The sequence below is a fragment of the Juglans regia genome, chromosome 1, assembly GCF_001411555.2.
Source record: "Juglans regia cultivar Chandler chromosome 1, Walnut 2.0, whole genome shotgun sequence".
Lineage (NCBI taxonomy): Eukaryota > Viridiplantae > Streptophyta > Magnoliopsida > Fagales > Juglandaceae > Juglans > Juglans regia.
Genome location: NC_049901.1, coordinates 11411665 through 11431481, shown reverse-complemented (window position 1 = coordinate 11431481; position 19817 = coordinate 11411665). Strand labels below are relative to the sequence as shown.

At 37.9% G+C, this 19817-nt stretch overlaps 2 protein-coding genes across 2 annotated transcripts; one reads left to right on the top strand and one right to left on the bottom strand.

Moving 5' to 3' along the window:
* Window positions 1-265: 265 nt before the first annotated feature.
* On the top strand, window positions 266-1364 carry LOC108996185 (nuclear transcription factor Y subunit B-1). Its single transcript, XM_018971953.2, has one exon. The coding sequence runs from the start codon at window positions 578-580 to the stop codon at window positions 1214-1216; it is 639 nt and encodes a 212-aa protein (XP_018827498.1). The 5' UTR covers window positions 266-577; the 3' UTR covers window positions 1217-1364.
* A 14999-nt stretch (window positions 1365-16363) lies between these two features.
* On the bottom strand, window positions 16364-19498 carry LOC108996074 (gibberellin 20 oxidase 2-like). Its single transcript, XM_018971835.2, has 3 exons — window positions 18803-19498; window positions 18008-18329; window positions 16364-17142 (listed from the first exon to the last, which is right to left on the bottom strand). Exons 1-3 carry the CDS (start codon window positions 19351-19353, stop codon window positions 16867-16869), a joined length of 1149 nt encoding a protein of 382 aa, XP_018827380.1. The 5' UTR covers window positions 19354-19498; the 3' UTR covers window positions 16364-16866.
* Between the last annotated feature and the right edge of the window lie 319 nt (window positions 19499-19817).

Here is a 19817-nt window from a genome sequence, read left to right as displayed (position 1 = left end):
TATTGTTAAAGTAATTATATAAAAATAATTTTATAAATTGACGTAATTTTATTTGATCTGTTAAATTTATTTTATAATAAAAGTAATGACGGCACAAAATCACAATCAATGCATGCTTTCAAATTACGTAGTTTTGGACATTTGAAATTTTATATTGAAGAATATTGTAAATTCTAATTAAAGATCTCTTCAGGGTCGAAGATTGAATTGCTACAAAGTTTTTTTTTTTTTTAAAAGGACACGAGTCAGTACTGATTCTGAAAGCTGTATAGTTGACCTAAGACGAATGATGCCACCTCAACACTCAAAAGAGACAATAGGAAGATTTATATTCAACAAAAAAGTTAGTTAGATTGGGTAATGACAATTAAATTAGCTGCTCCACACAGAGAGCGAGTCCCTGGGACTTTGACTCTGAAAATTCATGAACCAAGACTTTTCCTCCCTTTTCCCTCTTCACTTGCCTATCTTTATGCCCATCTGTCCATTTATCTTATCTTATGCAATTCCCATGCAAGCAAGCTCACATGCTCGTAATTAATCTCCCGGAGTGTGAGAGATCAGAAACAGGAGATCAATGGAAGATGAGAGCCATGGAAATGAGCTCGATGGAGGAGGAAGCCCAGAAAGCCCATGTCTAAAGCGAAGCACTAGCAACATTAACATGAAAGAACAAGATCGTTTCCTCCCTATAGCAAATGTAGGCAGGATCATGAAGAAAGTGATTCCGGCCAATGGAAAAATATCAAAGGACGCAAAAGAGACAGTCCAGGAATGTGTTTCTGAGTTCATTAGCTTTGTCACCGGTGAAGCATCTGATAAATGCCAAAGAGAAAAGAGAAAGACCATCAATGGCGACGATATCATATGGGCTATCACAACCCTAGGGTTTGAGGACTACGTGAGCCCCCTCAAAACGTACCTCCAAAAATATAGAGAGATTGAAGGAGAGAAGCTTAGCAATATTCCAAAGCAGCAAAGGCAACAACAACAACACAAACAAGAACAAAATATACCGTACGATGATGATACTCATGTATATGGCCTAGACAAGAACGATAATAGAACAGTATATTCTTCCATAAGTGATCTTATGTCTCAGCCGCCTTTCGTGGCCACCGATCAGCCATTCTCATTGCATTTCTCCCCAAGTTCAGTTCAAAAACAATTACTGCCACAAGACCAGATTAATGATCATTGGGGCATTGGTAATTAATTAGCTTGAAGAAGATCAGATGAGAGAGAGATCAGAGATCAAATCGAGAGAGATTGGGCCTAGATGTAATGTTGCTTGACGTGACAAATATTTGGTTATATTGTCACTTGATGTTATATATTATATATATACACATACATATCAGCAATTTTTCTTTGTTCTTTGTTCGATCTTTGGTTGATCACCTCATATATATATATATATAAATATATATATATATATATATATTGTCACTTGATGTTATATAGTATATATACAGAACAGAGCTAGCTAGATCATGAATTTGAGGAGACACCAAATTATTAATTAATCCCCTGAAAGCTATGATCTGTACTACAATTAATATATATAATTCGATCGATAATAAATTAACTCTCCTATTATTTGAAGAGATGAAAATATAACCAAACGCGTACGTACGTTTATAATATTGGACCATGACCTAAATACAAACTAACTCCATAAACACATTACGTGCGTACGTACGTTGCCAAAATCAAGTTATAAATTCATGTGCCAAAACCAACTTATCATCACCTCATTGATCGAACACCCTGCACTCTTCATACTGATCGATCGATGCAAACCCAAAAACCATAAAAAATAGTACCACTCTCCACCAGGAACAAAACAGCTAGCACCCCATTTTTGATCTCTAAAATGAGCTGGATAGGTTAATTTGGATCACATATACAGATTTTTCTTTACTCTTATAGTTGATCGATCTCACAGTACATAAGCATTATTCGTGGTGAGTCTTTCTGGAATAATTAGTGATTTTCTACGTTATTCATGCTTCGACGTTCAGATGTTCGTATTTACGTTCACACGTAAAACAAATACGTTTGAACGTAAAACATAAACGTTCGAACGTACGTCAGCCAATATTTATTTACTGTTTATGTTCGAATGTCTATGTTTTACATTCGAACGTATATGTTTTACATTCGAACGTCAATTTATTTACATTATTTTACGTGCGAACGTATAAACTAACGTTCGAACGTTTATCTTTAACGTTCGAACGTGAAAGACAAAATGTTCGAACGTTAATGCAGAGTAGCTTCAAATTAATACAAAAAAATGCATTAATGTAAATAATTTTTTTCCTTTTCTATTTTCAGGATATGGCTCTTCCACTGCATACTAGGAAATGAGGGAGGGAAGGAGCCACGTCGGACATTGCCCGTATCGGAGCTCGTACTGTTATGATAGAGCGAGAGGTCCTGATTAATGAGTTCGACGAACTATGTTGGCAGCAAATGAACCTGAGAGATGTTTTCCTCAGTAGAGGCTGGAGAAATATTTGCACATTGAGGGGGAAGGTGTACCCCTCAATGGTTCAAGAATTTTATATGGGGATGTGTGACATGCCTCAGGATGCATCCTCTCACACCGTGACTGTACGCGGTGTTTCCATTGAGGTATCACCAGATGTCATCGGCGAGCACCTTGGGATTCGTCGAGGAGTTGAAACATTTGCACACTCAACACCCCGTGAGGATGTAGGCACTTCTACATCATCTACTGGCCAGACATTTGAGCCAGCATCAGCCAGAGATGCAGGCCAGTCAGAGGCTGAGGATACTGGCGTCAAGGCTCAGGATGATGACCGAGACGAGGATTTCTACATCCTCATCGGGAGGGACCGCATGCAGATCGAGCGGAAGAACGCCTTCAACCAGAACTATCTGCTGCATTTCTTCCGCATGTTGCACCTTATTGTTGCAACAAATGTCGATCCCGTGGCTCATAAAACCACATTTAGTCGGCTTCGGACACAATTTTTGATACGAGTGGCACGTGGAGATCCTATAGATTTGCCACTGCACATCTTTGAGAGGATCCGTTACGAGGCGAGCATCGTCTCCACAAATAATCTCTCATACGGTGTCCTAATCAGCTGACTATTACTTGTACGGGGCGTGCCGACCCAGCCAGAGGAGTGGGTCAAAGATCAGATGAGCCCCCTCGACATGACCACGCATCGACGTAGCATTGGACAAGCGAGGGGACGTCAGCCACACCCTGTAGAGGATCTAGTTCCTCCGACGCAGCCTGAGCCAGGTCATGTCAGGAGTAGTAGTCAGCATACGTCGAGCACATCTGCAGGAGATGTGCGGCCTGCTTGGGTTGATGCGGTCATTTCACAGCTAACTGCGCATATCGATCATAAGATCGATCGATCGCTCGAGGCTATATCGGCGTCTGTTGCCGAACTCACCCATCGTGTAACTATCCTCAACGACAAGGTCGATACCTTGACTGAGGAGGTACGGAGTTCGACTTTTGCGGATAACGTTATCATCTTACTGTTGTTTACTACATTTTATTAAATCTTGTATTTTATTTTTAATATTTGTAATGAAAAATATTATTGAATATTTCTATCGTTTGTTAATTTCAATTTTTAATCTTCTTTGATGTTATATTTTTCAACTTTAATACTAAATCACTGCATTTCAAATATATATAAACATAAATATATATTTATATATTACAAATTGTGTATATAAATATATATAATTCAATTTTTTAGACTTGTTCACAAATTATGTACAATAAAAACCATATAATTTTTAAATTAAATTCATTTAATTTAAATTTACAATGAACGTTCGAACGTTATTACTTAACGTTCGAACATTGGCGCAAACTTTTTACGTTCGAACGTTAATTAATAACGTGCGAACGGTTGCGCTAAAACATTTTACGTTCAAACGTAAACAGATATAACGTTCGAACATATATATGACGTTCGAACGTATATTTCTCATACGTTGGAACGTAAAAAAATCTCATTCTATTTTTAGTGACGGTCTATGGACGGTCACAATTTTCCAACCGTCATTAAAAAGTAATTGTGTTATAGTTATCTTTGGTTGATCACCTCATATATATATATATATATGATATATATATATATATATTGTCACTTGATGTTATATATTATATATACAGAACAGAGCTAGCTAGCTAGCTAGATCATGAATTTGAGGAGACACCAAATTATTAATTAATCCCCTGAAAGCTATGATCTGTACCACAATTAATTATATATATAATTCGATCGCTAATTAATTACTCTCCTATTATTTGAAGAGATGAAAATATAACCAAACGCGTACGTACGTTTATAATATTAATTGGACCATGACCTAAATACAAACTAACTCCATAAACACATTACGTGCGTACGTACGTTGCCAAAATCAAGTTATAATTCATGTGCCAAAACCAACTGATCATCACCTCATTGATCGAACACCCTGCACTCTTCATACTGATCGATCGATGCAAACCCAAAAACCATAAAAAATAGTACCACTCTCCACCAGGAACAAAACAGCTAGCACTCCATTTCTGATCTCTAAAATGAGCTGGCTAGGTTAATTTGGATCACATACATGGATTTTTCTTTACTCTTATGGTTGATCGATCTCACAGTACATAAGCATTATTCGTGGTGAGTCTTTCTAGAATAACTACGTACGTCCTCGATTGGAGCCACGTACTGCACTTATGGATCGAGTAACTACATCGATCTTGATGTTTGGAGCAAGACATGACCATACATGCATGCATGTACTTTTCTTTTTTCTTTTTTCTTTTTTTCTCTCTCAGCATAGTAAGACACTTCGTGTCCTACGAACTGGGCGCATGACGAACTGGGCGCTGAACTCGGCACAACTTAACGCAGAATGCTAAAAACAGAACACATGCAATGGGCCTTTTATAAGTGATAATGGACAAAAATCAAATCTGGAAAGATTGCCACCTCCAGTTGCATGATTTCCTACTGCTATCTCCAACGTGATTAATGCATTACAGCTCTCTTGTAACCGATGTACTGATTTGTAATTCCTTAAATCTTGCCTTTCCATTATATTGTACAGCCATACTTGTATCTATTTATACTGATATCAAAAACAAGGAAAATCATCTTTCTTTCTGAAATATATCTTGTTTATGGTATTAGAGCTTCCAAAGCTCCAACGAGCAGATCCTCTTTGCTATGGCCACCAATAACATCTCTGTTTCTTCTAATCCTCAAAGCTCTACGCCTCTAATTGCTGTAAATGCTGCTGCGCAACTTCCTCATAAACTGACAGCCACCAATTTTCCTGATTGGCGGTGTCAGTTCGAATCCTTACTCATTGGTTATGATCTTATGGGGTATCTTGATGGTACTCTTTCATGTCCTTCTCTCAGTGGTGTCTCCACTAATGACCAGGCTGCTGTCAAGGCTGCATATTCACATTGGATACGTCAGGACAAGCTTCTGCTCAACGCCATCCTTGCTGGGGTCTCTGAAGGCGTTGTCTCTCATATTGCTAATGCTGAGACGTCCATGGACGCATGGAAGACCCTCACCCGACTCTATGCTAGTCGATCCCGTACTCGTGTTATGCAACTCAAGGAGGACCTCACTCTTCTTCAGCGAGGGTCTCGGTCTGTCACAGAATTTCTTCATTCTGTGAAGCACATAGCAGATGAGTTAGCACTCATTGATGCCCTTGTGACAAACGACGATCTAACGCTATACATTCTCAATGGTCTTGGCTTAGAATACCGCGAGATTATTGCTCCAATTCGCACTCGTGACACCTCTCTCACATTTGAAGAACTCCATGACCTGCTCCTTGGTCATGAGCGCTACTTGAAGCGCCTGGAACTTACTTCCAATCCTCCTGTTATTACAGCTAATACCTCTCAACGCAGGTACAACAATCGTTCCTCCCAAAAGAATGACAAGAAGCAATCCTATTCTCGGTCTGGCAATTCAGGTGGCTCCTTTCAGTCCAAGCCCACCGACAACTCCTCTGTTGACTCTGCTCAAAGAGGTCGCCAACAAGGAAAAACGTGTCATTTTTGTGGCTTCAATGGCCATACTGTGACTGAGTGTCGCAAGCTTCATCGTGTACTAGCACAGGCTAACTGCACTATCATGCCTCAACATGCCACAAACCGTTGGATGCTTGACTCTGGGGCATCTCACAATATCACCTCTGAACTTCAAAACATGACCATGCATTCTGAATATGAAGGACCTGACGAGGTTGTCATTGGGGATGGTACAGGTTTGAATGTCACACACGTTGGTTCCACCAATCTCTCCACCCCTTCCAAAACCTTTGCACTTACAGATCTTCTTTGTGTTCCTTCTATTCATCGCAACCTTATTTCTGTTCATAAATTTACCTCCTCTAACAATTGCTCTGTAGAATTTAAACCCTTCTCTTTCTCTGTGAAGGATCTGAGCACGGGGGTGCATCTACTTCAAGGCAAATGTGAAGATGGCATCTACTACATGCCTCAGTCCGCTCATATCTTGCGCAAACCACCAGTGGCATTTGTTGGAGTCCGCACTTCACTTGATGGTTGGCATTCACGGCTTGGTCACCCTTCCACCAAAATTGTCACCCAAATAATTCGATCATTTGATTTGCCTCTAGAAAAATCTTCCTTTACAAATAAAAGTCTGTGTGTTTCATGTCAATGTAATAAAAGTCACAAGCAACCTTTCTCCATTTCGTCTATGACTAGTTCTCAGCCATTTGAATTAATTTATTCAGATGTCTGGGGTCCATCTTCAATTACATCCATCAATGGTTATCGGTTTTATGTTATTTTCATTGATCATTTTACAAAATTCACTTGGTTCTATCCTCTCAAACAAAAATCTGAAGTTGAAAGTGTCTTTATTAATCTTCAAAATTACATCACAAATCAGTTTGTCACTACCATAAAACATCTCTATACTGACAATGGTGGTGAGTACCTCAAACTCCGTCCCTTCCTCGCTAAACATGGCATTACCAGCCTTACAACCCCTCCTCACACGCCTCAACACAATGGTGTTTCTAAACGTCGCCATCGTCATCTCGTCGAAACTGGGCTTACTCTTCTCCATCACTCTAAACTTCCTTTGTCCTACTGGTCTTTTGCATTTGAGGCAGCCTGTTATCTTATTAACCGAATGCCCACCCCTCTCTTACATGGTAAAACTCCTTTTGAAGCTCTCACTCTTCGTTCACCAAATTATCTCAAGCTCCGCACATTTGGTTGTCTTTGCTATCCATGGCTCAAACCATATAACAATAGCAAACTTGATCCCAAATCCACTCCTTGCATTTTTCTCGGTTACTCTCTTACTCAAAGTGCTTACAAATGCCTTGATATCAAGACCCACCGCCTCTATCTTTCACGCCATGTTGTATTCGACGAACACACCTTTCCTATCTCCACCAACTCTGTTGCTAGTCAGCTTCCTCTTGCCTCTGACCATAATCAACAATCACATGCTGCTGTGGAATCCTTTGGTTCTATCCCACAAGTCCCGCCAGTGACTCTGGTGCCTCCATCTCTCACGTTGCCTGAAGTACTTCACCCTCCTGCACCACCGGATCCACCATCGTCATCACCAGGTATACTCTCTTTTCCCTCTGACAGTACTACTCTCTCCTCTTCTCTTGCTACACCCGCACCACCTACCTCTCATAGGATGACCACTAGATCTATGAATCACATCCACAAGCCTAAACACGTGTACCTTGTCACCAAACATCCCCTTCCCAACTCTCTTGAACCAACTTGTGTCAGTCAAGCACTAAAACATCCTCAATGGCGCCAAGCCATGTCCCAAGAATTCACAGCCTTGGTTAAGCATGGTACATGGGACTTAGTTCCTCCACAACCTTCTCAAAATCCCATTGGGTGTAAATGTATTTTTAGAATAAAAAGGAAGCCCGACGGTAGCATCGACCGATACAAAGCTCGTCTTGTTGCCAAAGGCTTTCATCAACGGCCTGGTCTTGATTATACGGCAACCTTTAGTCCAGTCGTGAAGCCTACCACTATTCGGACTGTCCTCTCCATTGCTCTTATGCATCGCTGGCCCATTCGCCAACTTGACGTCAACAACGCATTCCTCCATGGCACCCTTGAGGAAGATGTCTTTATGGCACAACCACGTGGATTTGTTGATAACAATTTTCCAAATTATGTCTGCAAATTAAGAAAATCCATCTATGGCTTAAAACAAGCTCCTCGTGCGTGATACAATGAGCTCAAAGGTGCTCTCCTTGATTTGCACTTCAGTCAGTCCAAATCAGACTCTTCGTTATTTATTTATCATGCAGGTGGCCACACTATGTACTTCCTTGTATACGTTGATGATCTCCTTATTACTGGCAGCAGCACCTCACTTGTTCATGAGATCATTCACAAGCTCAGCAACCGATTCTCCCTTAAGGACTTGGGCCTTGTCCATTTTTTTCTTGGTATTGAAATTATTCCCACCTCTGCTGGAATGTTTCTCAGCCAGCATCAATATATCCGTGGCCTCCTTGATCGGGTAAAAATGGATGGTGCAAAAGATGTTCAAACTCCTCAGAGTACAAGTATCACTCTCAAGCTCGAAGATGGCTCCTCTCTTACTGATGCTACTGAATACAAACAAGTCATTGGTGCACTGAAATATCTCTCCTTCACTCGCCCGGACATCGCCTTCTCAGTCAACAAACTTGCTCAGTTCATGCACCAACCAACTGCTACTCACTGGACTGCAGCCAAACGCATCCTCCGCTATCTCAAACACACCATCCATCATGGGCTTTATCTCACTCGCAACAATGCGTCAACACTGCACGCCTACTCCGACGCCGATTGGGCAGGAAATTTTGATGACCGGTCAAGCACCACTGCCTATCTTATTTTTTTGGGCGACAATTTAATTTCATGGAGCACTCGCAAGCAACGAGCCATTGCTCGTTCGTCCACCGAAGCAGAGTATCGTGCACTTGCTGCCACCACTTCAGAAGTTGCTTGGCTTACATCCTTGCTGTCCGAGCTTCATTTTCCACTCTCCAAATCTCCACTCCTATTATGTGACAATATCGGGGCTACACAACTGAGTCTTAATCCCGTAATGCACTCTAGAATGAAGCACATTGCCATTGATCTTCATTTCGTCCGAGATTATGTCAACAAAGGCCTGCTTGATGTTCGTCATGTTTCTACTCATGATCAATTTGCTGATCTCCTCACTAAAGCACTTCCCAAAGCTCGATTTCATTTACTCAGGTCCAAGATTGGCGTCCTTGACGGCACGTCCATCTTGCGGGGGTGTATAAGTGATAATGGACAAAAATCAAATCTGGAAAGATTGCCACCTCCAATTGCATGATTTCCTGCTGCTGTCTCCAACGTGATTAATGCATTACAGCTCTCTTGTAACTGATGTACTGATTTGTAATTCCTTAAATCTTGCATTTCCATTATATTGTACAACCATACTTGTATCTATTTATACTGATATCAAATACAAGGAAAATCATCTTTCTTTCTAAAATATATCTTGTTTACCTTTGTACCGGCCAACACACGGTCTTTCTTCAACGTGCAACCGGCCATGTAATTATTGCACATTCATGTTTGTGTACACACTGTACCGATCGAGGCAAAGCCACACATGTGCGAATATAACAAGCTATGTTCGGGGGCTAGCTCTTGGATATATATATAGTCTTGAGCCGGCCTCATGTCCCCCCACACGTGAATCCTAGCATACGACGTCCCACAACCCATTGCTGCCAATAATATTCCACAAAACACCCACCAGGTTGCATGCACGACTTGGTTCACACATCTGCATCTCTCCCCTAACTATGCATGACTTAAGTTGGGTGGTTAATTTAAAACCAACCCATGCATATATGCAAGCACTTATGTCATCGGATCATAGGGTTAACATAAGGCATGTGGCTTTTATATATATATATGATATTTATGATTCGCCATGAACTTCATTAATGTAGATTGCATTGCATGCTATTTAATTAAGTATCATGGAGATCAGTCTTTAATGTGGTAAGAAAGGATCGATTTAGAATGAAGAAAATCGCACAACCAATGAAAGAAGCTGGCCAGACTGAATTGCTAGACTCCGGCCCAGTAGACGTGCAATTGATCAACACTTGTCATAAAGGATTTGCTCCACTCTTGATTAAGGCCCGGTAAGTGACATCCCAACTTGAGAGTTTGCTCGACCCTTGTTCAAGAAGCGATCAAGCAATAATTGCATAAAATCCCGTTTGGTTGTTAGAATCTATAGAAATCAATTTAGTTCAGTCTAAATTTAAATTAAGTTTAATATTTAAATATCCAACTCTCAAATCACTAAATTCATTTCAACTAAAAACTTTTTACACGTGGGACCTACAATCTTTTTCAATTCAACATATCTTTATATGCAGGACTCACAACCTTTTTCAAATTTTCATAAATATATTTAAAACTCATTTTAATATCCAAACACATCTAAACTCATTTTAAATAAGTTTCACAAAACTTACTTCATCATCTCAATTTATTACTATTTATAAAAAACTCAATTTATCTCAATTCAACTCAACATCTAAATACAACCTAAGTTTGCTAGCTAAACACGCGGTACTAGACCTCTCTCGGTTCAACTTACGGCCTGATTCCATTTTTTTTTTTTTCATAATTACAAATTTTAAGAGCTTTCTTCTTATTTTATTTGTAATAAATATTTATGCACCTACTATTTCTTTTAAGGAAAACATTGTAATGTTTTCTAGTTTATAAAATACTAAAATATTCCTATATGTTGGAAGAGATTTCTTTGTAATTCCCTATAAATTAATCTTGGCGTTTAAAAAAAGAGATTTCTTTATGATTTTAAAAAAGAAGTGTAATATATATATATATATATATATATATATATGTAAAGTAGATTCAAGAGTAGTTTGGATTTATAGATGGATTGAGATAGGTTGAGATGATTTATGAATAATAGAATAAAAGTTAAATTATTTATTATATTTTATGTAAAAATTTAGAAAAATTATTTTAAAATTTAAAAAAATTAAATTATTTATTATATTTTATATAAAAAATTTTAAAAAATATAATAATAAAATAAAATGAGTTAAAATAAATTTTAAATACAAACAACTTCTGAATTTATACAACATCGTGGTGGTTCAATAGTACTCTTGTATTACTCCCAACTGATTTGACAACGTACGTTGTGATCTAAAGCTATGACGACTCAAGTCTGATTTGAGGGAGCACCTACGAGTTTTCATCATTTAAGCGCGCAGTACCATCTAATTTGCTATTCAAGCAAAAAATTCTTACATTACTTATACATATTTAAGATAAAATAATAAAAAAATAAAAAAAAATATATAATATATTATAATAATAAGATGAATGTGCAAATAAAAATTTAGTATATTATTGAAAGAGAGAAAAATAATTATTAAAATATAATTTATAGGTTGAATAGTAGTTATCTAAATTTAGATAAACACTATTTATAAGTAGTTAAATATTTAGATATGTATAAATTAATGTATATGATTTTAAAATTATATTATATAAATATGATTTTATATATATTTATATAGATCAATACTAATACTCTTATTATGATATCATCACGCTTTGCTCAGATTATAAGTAAATCACACCTGTTGTTCCCTCTCATATCTTTTTATTTCAAAAAGAATATGTATATATATAATTGGTGCACGACATAAATATACATAAATATGTGGTTTCGCGAAGAGTAGTACTTGTGAGAGCAAAGCAAATAAAGGTGTACGTCCACGTCAATAATATCGAAACACTTTAAAACAAGTTGGCAACAAAATCTTTGTCTGGACCCCACACACGTGCCACTACGTACTAAACAAACTGGGCCCGAAATCATGCACCCACACGTGAATGCACGAGCCAAAAACCATAAGTTGTGGAATTGTATATATCTCTGAAAATGAATCAAATCATGTGAACAATTTCAGAAAAGTTATAGGTTGAAAAGGGCAGGAGAAGGGTGACCACAGTGGTCATCATCATCTGTGCGCGCGTACGTTTCATCGATCTCTATCTAGCAGTCGCCTCAAATTGGAGGTAGACGGTACCAGGAGTACTACCTCTCCATAAATATTAATTTTCTAATTATAAAGCTAGCTAGCATCCTTACAAAAGTTTTATTTGCCCAGAGATGTTTTGGGGCCCCCTTTCTTACTCTATTTTTTATGTGTTCGTTTTATGAATGTAACGACAACCCTTGTGGCAGTCTTTGTCTCTGAGATAGTGATACGATTATGACAACTCGAAGTTATACGTTTCCATGAAACCGAGGTCTTACTGGCATATATGCATGAATATGTCTCATTAAAGAAGTGCTCTATTGGCAATTTTGTCGCCTTATATGTTTCCTAACATTAAAATATAATCCCCATGTTTTATTTTACAGGTCGAGTGTCTCAAGATCAGGTGGGGAGGCAATTAAGGAGGAGCCGCAGTATTTCAGAGGACATGGTTTCCAGTACTAAACGTCGATACTACTCGTTAGCCAGCTTTCTTGATCTCATACATATATATATATATATATATATATATATTTATATATATAATACTATAGCTTCAATTGGTTTGCATTTGGATTATTGCGAATAGAACCCAGTGTGAGGGGAGTAATCCTCAAGACTGGGCCCGGGACCACAGGTAAGGCTTGGGCTGGGCCGGGTTGACCCTAGAAACCCAAAAGGAGAAGCATTGGAAATGGTACACTGACAAAAGGATGGGAGGTAAGGCAGGATAGCCTGACACCATGATTGGCGGACAACTAGTGACATTCCTTGTCCCTAAACCTGTTGTTCGGACAGCGCAGGAGCACAAACGTGTCTGACCAGGACGAGAACAAGCACGCCATGATAGCTGTATCCATGCCGCATTTAATGCGCCTGCGCCCCAGGGGTTGGCACGCAACAGCATGCATGGTGTCAGCAACAACAGTGATCAGGCCTGACGAGAAGCGGGAAGATGGCAGGGACACTCAATCCTAGTACGAAGCCGCACACTAGCCACCTCCACCTCGGGGCTCACCCCAGCTAAGTATAAATACCTCATCTCTCAGCCAAGAATGGGGTTACTCACACTCTTGAATACCTCATTTTCCTTAAGCCATTATTTCTCTATTCATCTCCTACATTGAAACTAACTTAAGCGTCGGAGGTATCACGACTCCCTAAGCCCCATATTTTCCATCTTAGCATAAACCTGGTCCGATTGCACAATGGCATGGAGTTGCTCAGGCCTTGAAACACGACATTAACACCCAGTACCCGATCATTGACCACACATTGCGAATATAATCTAATCTATTTTTTAGTTGCGTTGGGTCAACAATATCATAAAATTAAGACTTGAATGTATGATCTTCCTAAAGCATTAGCAATAGTCATTGCCAAGTCTAAAATTTGACTAAAAGTTAAGGTTTTGGCTAAAACTAAAGCCATCGAAGATATTAATCCACATTGGACTATCTATTTCAAAGTAAAAATAATAATATAATATTATGTATTTTAAAAATATTTTTTTTCATATTTCCAAAAATACACTCCATATATTAATTAATAATTTAATTTTTATTTAAAATTATTATTTCTCAACTATTTTTTATATCAACCTAATTATCCAGCACAATATAGGCTTGTTTACAAAAAATATTTTCTGAAAAATATGGACATAATATAGCCTTGTTTACTAATGAAAGTTTTAAAAAGAATTTAATAAAAGCTTGTTGATTATTTGTGAATAAAATATGGGTTTGATGGGTGGATAGTGACTCTCCAACTTTGAAAATTCCTTTAGAGTTACTGTAGCTCAAAGTCTAAGCTAAAGATTTTTAGTTAGTTCAATGCAGGTTATTTATACAAAACTTATAAGCTATATTTTGAATTACACTAACATTTGATTAGTCCAATACCAGGGCTCTAACATGATAATCGACTAAGTGTACGTTTTAGATAGATTGTTGACTAATTATGGTTCATGCAACAAGTGTAAGTGAGTAGGAGAAGCTAGCATCATAATAATGCTTCCTATGATCGACTTGAAAATGGATTTGCGTGATGTGATGTCAAATACTATAAAGATCGATGAATATAATATATCTCTCTCCAAGTTTATAGAAATTAATTTTAAATAAATTGACAATTAGAATTACTAATATGAATTTTGCCGAAAAGTTCGCATAAAACATAGAAATATTAGAGGTAATTCCAAAGATCATAGCAAGAGAAGAAAAATAAGGCCATATTTGGATAGTTATGAGATAAGATGATATGGTTTTAGATGAAAATTAAAAGTTGAATAAAATATTATTTTTTAATATTATTATTATTTTAAGATTTGAAAAAAATAATTATTTATTATATTTTATATAAAAATTTAAAAAAATTATAATAATAAGATATTAAGGTGAAATGAAATCGTACATTTTTTTATTCAAACAAGCCTAAATTATGCAAGTTCAAGGCACGTACGTAAGTGATAAGTCCTTAAAAAACTCATTTTATTATGATAGGTTCGACTTTTTTCAATGTTCTTACGTGCGATTGGCACACCTTAAATTTGTGTGTATATATATTGAGAGAGATAGAGAGAGAGAGAAACCTAGAATTCAAATCAAAATTCAAAGCGCCAAACTAAAGCCCGCAAGCTAGCCGTACTTATATAGCTAAAGATAAAAAAACATCATGAAAGTTGTCAGAAAAGATAAAATCATTAAATTAAAACACAATATGAAACAAGAGAAAGTTGTATACTTTGTCTCTTACGATATATTTCACACTGCAACACAGAAAGCTGAGAAAAATCATAGGAAGTGAAAGGCAAAAAAATAAAACAATTGGTCTGACAAGTTTAGCCAGCAAGTTGCGTGCATGTCCAGTTTGTACTCCTCTCATATGCAGACACGCACGTATCCATGCGGGCAACACGTACGTTGTCTGCTCTTCTCTAAAACCCAGTTATATATATAAATATATATAGACACACACGAAGATCAGTTGGATTCTTGGAAGAGAACAAGGATTAATGATGACAAATTAACAAACATCGATGATAAGGCTTTTGTCTCAAAGTTAGCTCCAGCTAGAGTACGTAACGGGCAACAAATAATGAGCTGGGAACTAATTAAGCTAGGGGAATTAATACTTCATGCATGGGCAGAACGACATGATTGTAGTCAAACGGACTCAAACCAGCTATATATATATATATATATATAGTTGTTGATGCATGTCTCTCAGTGTTTGTTTAATAATAGAAAACTCGAAGACTGATGCATGCATCCTATTGCATGTGATGTTGGCGTCGAACTCATGGAAGTAATGTGAGTAATAATTCGTTGTATATCCCACCTGAAAATTATATCATTAATCCCCCCCTATTAGTCCTCCGGATTTCGGTATACTGCAGTCTGTACGTAATTCCTGTGCACAAAACGTACAACTTGATCGGATCGATACAACACAGTTTGTTTAATTAGTAGAGACCTGGATCTATTTACCGGCCAGTAGTTCAACCTCTTTCTATATCTAGTTCAACCTCTCTCTAGTCCTGTTCCATTAATCTTTCTTTCATGCATGTACGTAGGCCGCGGCCTTCGATCGATCGATGCCATTACATTATTGACCAGTACTTGGGCACTAGAAAAAGTTTGAGATACCTGATGATCAGCCATGTTTTTGTTGTACTTTTGGGATTTCTAAAGAAGTTAAAATTGGAAGGAAAATTAACAAAAGAGATCGTCAACTGAGGAGATCAGAGTGAGGAGATATATATGTTCATGGGTAAGAACTAACACATGATAGGTCGATGATTATAGGGTTCTGCATGGCCATGAATTAAATGCCTAGCGGTATATTGATGATCATGAATTAATGATGGCATTTGATATTAATAATTGCATGCATCAATATCCCATGTTGATCATGAATACTTGCCATACATTTAAATGAACCTAATTTTCAAATAAAATTAATCTCAACGAATGATGCGTACGTACTACTGCGCGCGTACTGATTATTGTACTTAGATTAACCTAATATATGTGGTTTAATTCAGATTTGAAGGAATGGTACGTAATATAAACAGTACTACAATTAGTTGATATTCCATATGCAACAAAAAGGTCCGAAAAACTAGCCTAATATATGTGGTTTAATTCAGATTTGAAGGAATACGTAATATAAACAGTACTACAATTAGTTGATATTCCATATGCAACAAAAAGGTCCGAAAAACTAGAAACCGATCGAATCATGAGACATGAGAGCATAGCAGCTAGCTAGCTAGCTTGCTCTTGATTATATTGACAATTGATATATAGCTAGTACTGACACGAGCTTACGTACATGCACTGATAACGTAAAAAATCTTCTCTTAAGAGCGCATGCATGCGTACTGTGCCTGATCCATATGCACGTACACCATACATGAGTACTGAGAGAAAGATCAAATTACAGATCTCATGACTCATGAGTACTACGGTACTGATGAGAAGTAGTAGTACAGTAGTACTGGTACTCGTGAAAGTTGTCATGTATATACGGTACTACTACTACTAGTACTAGAACTAGGGTACACCAAAACCAAATAATATTAGCTGGCTGGTGAAACCCTAGATATGTGCTTAAAAGACATACATGGATATATAAACAAAATAGGGAGGGAATTAAGGGGTTTTGGTGTGGGAGTGGGGGAGGGAATATCATGCATATTGAGATCGATATTCGTTGATCAGAATCTGCCAATTAAAGGGACTAAAAGTTGGATTCTTTGGTAGATAGATTAAGCCATTGGATGAAGCTTTGGAGGGTAGTGACATCAGCTCTGTAGTGCTTTTGGGTAAACTCCAAGAGGTCGGACCATGTGAAATCCGGGTACTTCCTTGGCCATTCTCCGCAAACCAGATCTTGTGGGGGCCTCACCACTTTGTCCTCTCTAGGGCACACGAAGAAAACCAATGATCTCCTCTCCTTTTCCCTGTTCACCACTGCCCTATGCAGGCAACTCTTATACCTCCCATTGGATAATGCCTGCGTACGTACATTTATCAAAACAAACAAAAATCAAATCATCATAATATCTTTTATCGGCCTGCTCTGGCTACCAGCAGCTTCAGGCTGCATTAACATATATACCACAGAGCTAGTGTTTCTGCCATGAAAACACGACATATATTTATGCCCCTAGTTCTACAGAAATTTACGAGGCATATCATTGTATATAGTCTCATGATGTCCAAAATGCCTTGAAAAGAAGATAATTATTAATAGAATTATTTTGGACTGATCTTATAAGCAGGACTAGTCCTTCTTGTAATTAATTCATGTTCTTTCAAACAAACAGTTACGCATCTTAGACCATCATCATGCATGACTTTCTTATCTCATGTGTGTTGACTAAACCCTAAGTTTTCATAAAATTATGAATTATAATGCTGATGGTCGACCCACAAAAATTACTCCAGATCGAGCCACGTACCGGTTGTGGCTGCGTACGTGGATCTCAAAGTACTAGCTTTAAATTATTAGAAAAACTAGCTAGCTAGTATTCGGAAACGGCTATATATATAGGGGCCAACACCTTTATGTGCATTGCGACTCTATAATTGATCATCCTTAGTCATTTCAAGGTCAAAATTCATGTCTTAATCTTAACAGAAAATAATTAATGCTGAGACCTACTTGTCCCCATCATGCATGCATGCATGCGTGTGTGTTTTACGCCTGTTACTCAGGACGTTATAAAAACATAGACTTATAATCTCCGAGTCTTTTCCATGACTTCACGATTTCAATTTAATTTTGCAATAAAATTAACACGAAATAATTAAACAAAATCAGATCGATCGAGGGCCAGAAATGATATCGGGAATTAATTAAGGACGTACGTACGTACCATAAAGGTATCACCAATGTTTATGACTAGGGCATCTGGACGAGGTCGAATTGCTTGCCATCTGTTGTTTGCAAAAACCTCGAGGCCTCCGACTTGGTCCTGATGAAGTATGGTCAAGGAGGTTGGGTCGCAATGAGGACCGGTGCCGAGGGTGAGGCCAGATTTTTTGCAAGGGGGATAGTTGTTACACCTCATTATTGAGCTTCCATCTTCAAAAAACTTTCTGTAGTGTAAACGATCAACACCCAAGCTAACTGCCAAGAGCTCCATAATCACTAGAGAAACCTCCTTCATGGCTTCACAGTATCTTTGGTAAACCCAACTGTAACAAATTAAACATAGTTCATGCTCTCCGTTAGATCATATATATATTTATATATATATATATATATATAGAGAGAGAGAGAGAGAGAGAGAGAGAGAGAGAGAGAGAGAGAGAGATTTTCAAACTGGAACAAGCTTCATTATTTAGCAGTCCGGCCTACTATATATCAAGTCAAAAGGTCGGGCTTTAGTAATTTATTTATATTAATTCGATCGAAGCATAGAGGGAAAAAATGAAAGTCCATGCAAATCCATCTACAGAAGTACTACTAGTACTACTGGTTTTTGTTCTTATTGAAAATAATAATAATAATAATAATAATAATAAGGGTAGTAATTCTAGAAAATGAAATTGCTAGCTAGATTGAACTTGCTAAAAGCTAGGCATGGAACTTAATTATAAAACAGTGCATCACTGTCGATGTCTGGAGTATTAATATTTAGCTACGTAATCGTCTATGATTATCTCACCCTGTCTGTTCAAAATCTTCTCCTAAGACAGACTTGAAATAGTTAAATACGATGGGCTCGGACTCGTTCCCATGGTACCCAAAGGAAAATGTCTCCTTCCATGGCAACTTAGACGAATAGCGATCTGCATGGGCGCCGGAATACCCTGAGATGCAGCCGGGCTTCTTGTAAAGGCTGAGCTTCTTGCCGAGAGGCATCTTGAAAATGGCATCGATCTCCTCATATGCGGCACGAATGAGACTGGCATCAACACCATGGTTGGTCACTTGGAAGAAACCATGGTTCAAGCAAGCCGCCCTCACGAGCTCAACTGCGCGAGCAGTTGCCGCATTGTCACCTCGAATGAACCCACCCAGGTCTATCAGAGGTTCTTTAAGCTCTTCTTCATGAGTGTGTACCAAGTCTCGCAGGGGCCACATAAACGCACTGGGCAAGTTTGATTGTTTCTGAAGCAGGGCAGAGTCAAAAACCAAAGTTCCATTCTCATCTTTAAGCTCCATTAATGGACACAGAGGAATGGGTGAAGTGCTAGAGTCCAATGTGAGTGACATTTTAAAGGGCTCTGGAGTAGATGAATTAGCTAGCTAGCTGTATATAATTTATAGAGCACAAGGACAGAGAGAGCTATATATAGAACAAAACTGAGAGTATAAATAAATGAATGAGCTAGAGAGCTTAAATTAAAGAGAGTACTGTATTAGTAAGAGGAAATTAAAGATATATATAGACGAGAGGAGTGAGAAGGAAAAGGCCAAAGGCCGTCCATTGGAAAGGTCGTAGCAAATTTAAGGTTTGGAAGGTTGTAAAGGTGCCAACAACTGAGACGAGTGGGCGTCCTTTAACCCTTTGGTGATCACTTTCTTCAATAAATTAAAATCACTAAAATCTCGCAGCTTCTATTTTCTGTTATAATTTATGGTAAGTAAGTTTAAATGGCTGGATTTTGAGACAAAGATCGATGATATCTGAATTTAGTTCTTTAAATTCCAAATATCTTGTTAATCTGGTTATATAT

Coding starts and splice junctions, on each gene's coding strand:
- LOC108996074 (XM_018971835.2), bottom strand. CDS start 19,353: ATGTCACTCACATTGGACTCTAGCACTTCACCCATTCCTCTGTGTCCA. Junction 18,330..18,802: donor GAAGATTTTGAACAGACAGG/GTGAGATAATCA, acceptor AATTTGTTACAG/TTGGGTTTACCAAAGATACT. Junction 17,143..18,007: donor ACATTGGTGATACCTTTATG/GTACGTACGTAC, acceptor GTACGTACGCAG/GCATTATCCAATGGGAGGTA.
- LOC108996185 (XM_018971953.2), top strand. CDS start 578: ATGGAAGATGAGAGCCATGGAAATGAGCTCGATGGAGGAGGAAGCCCA.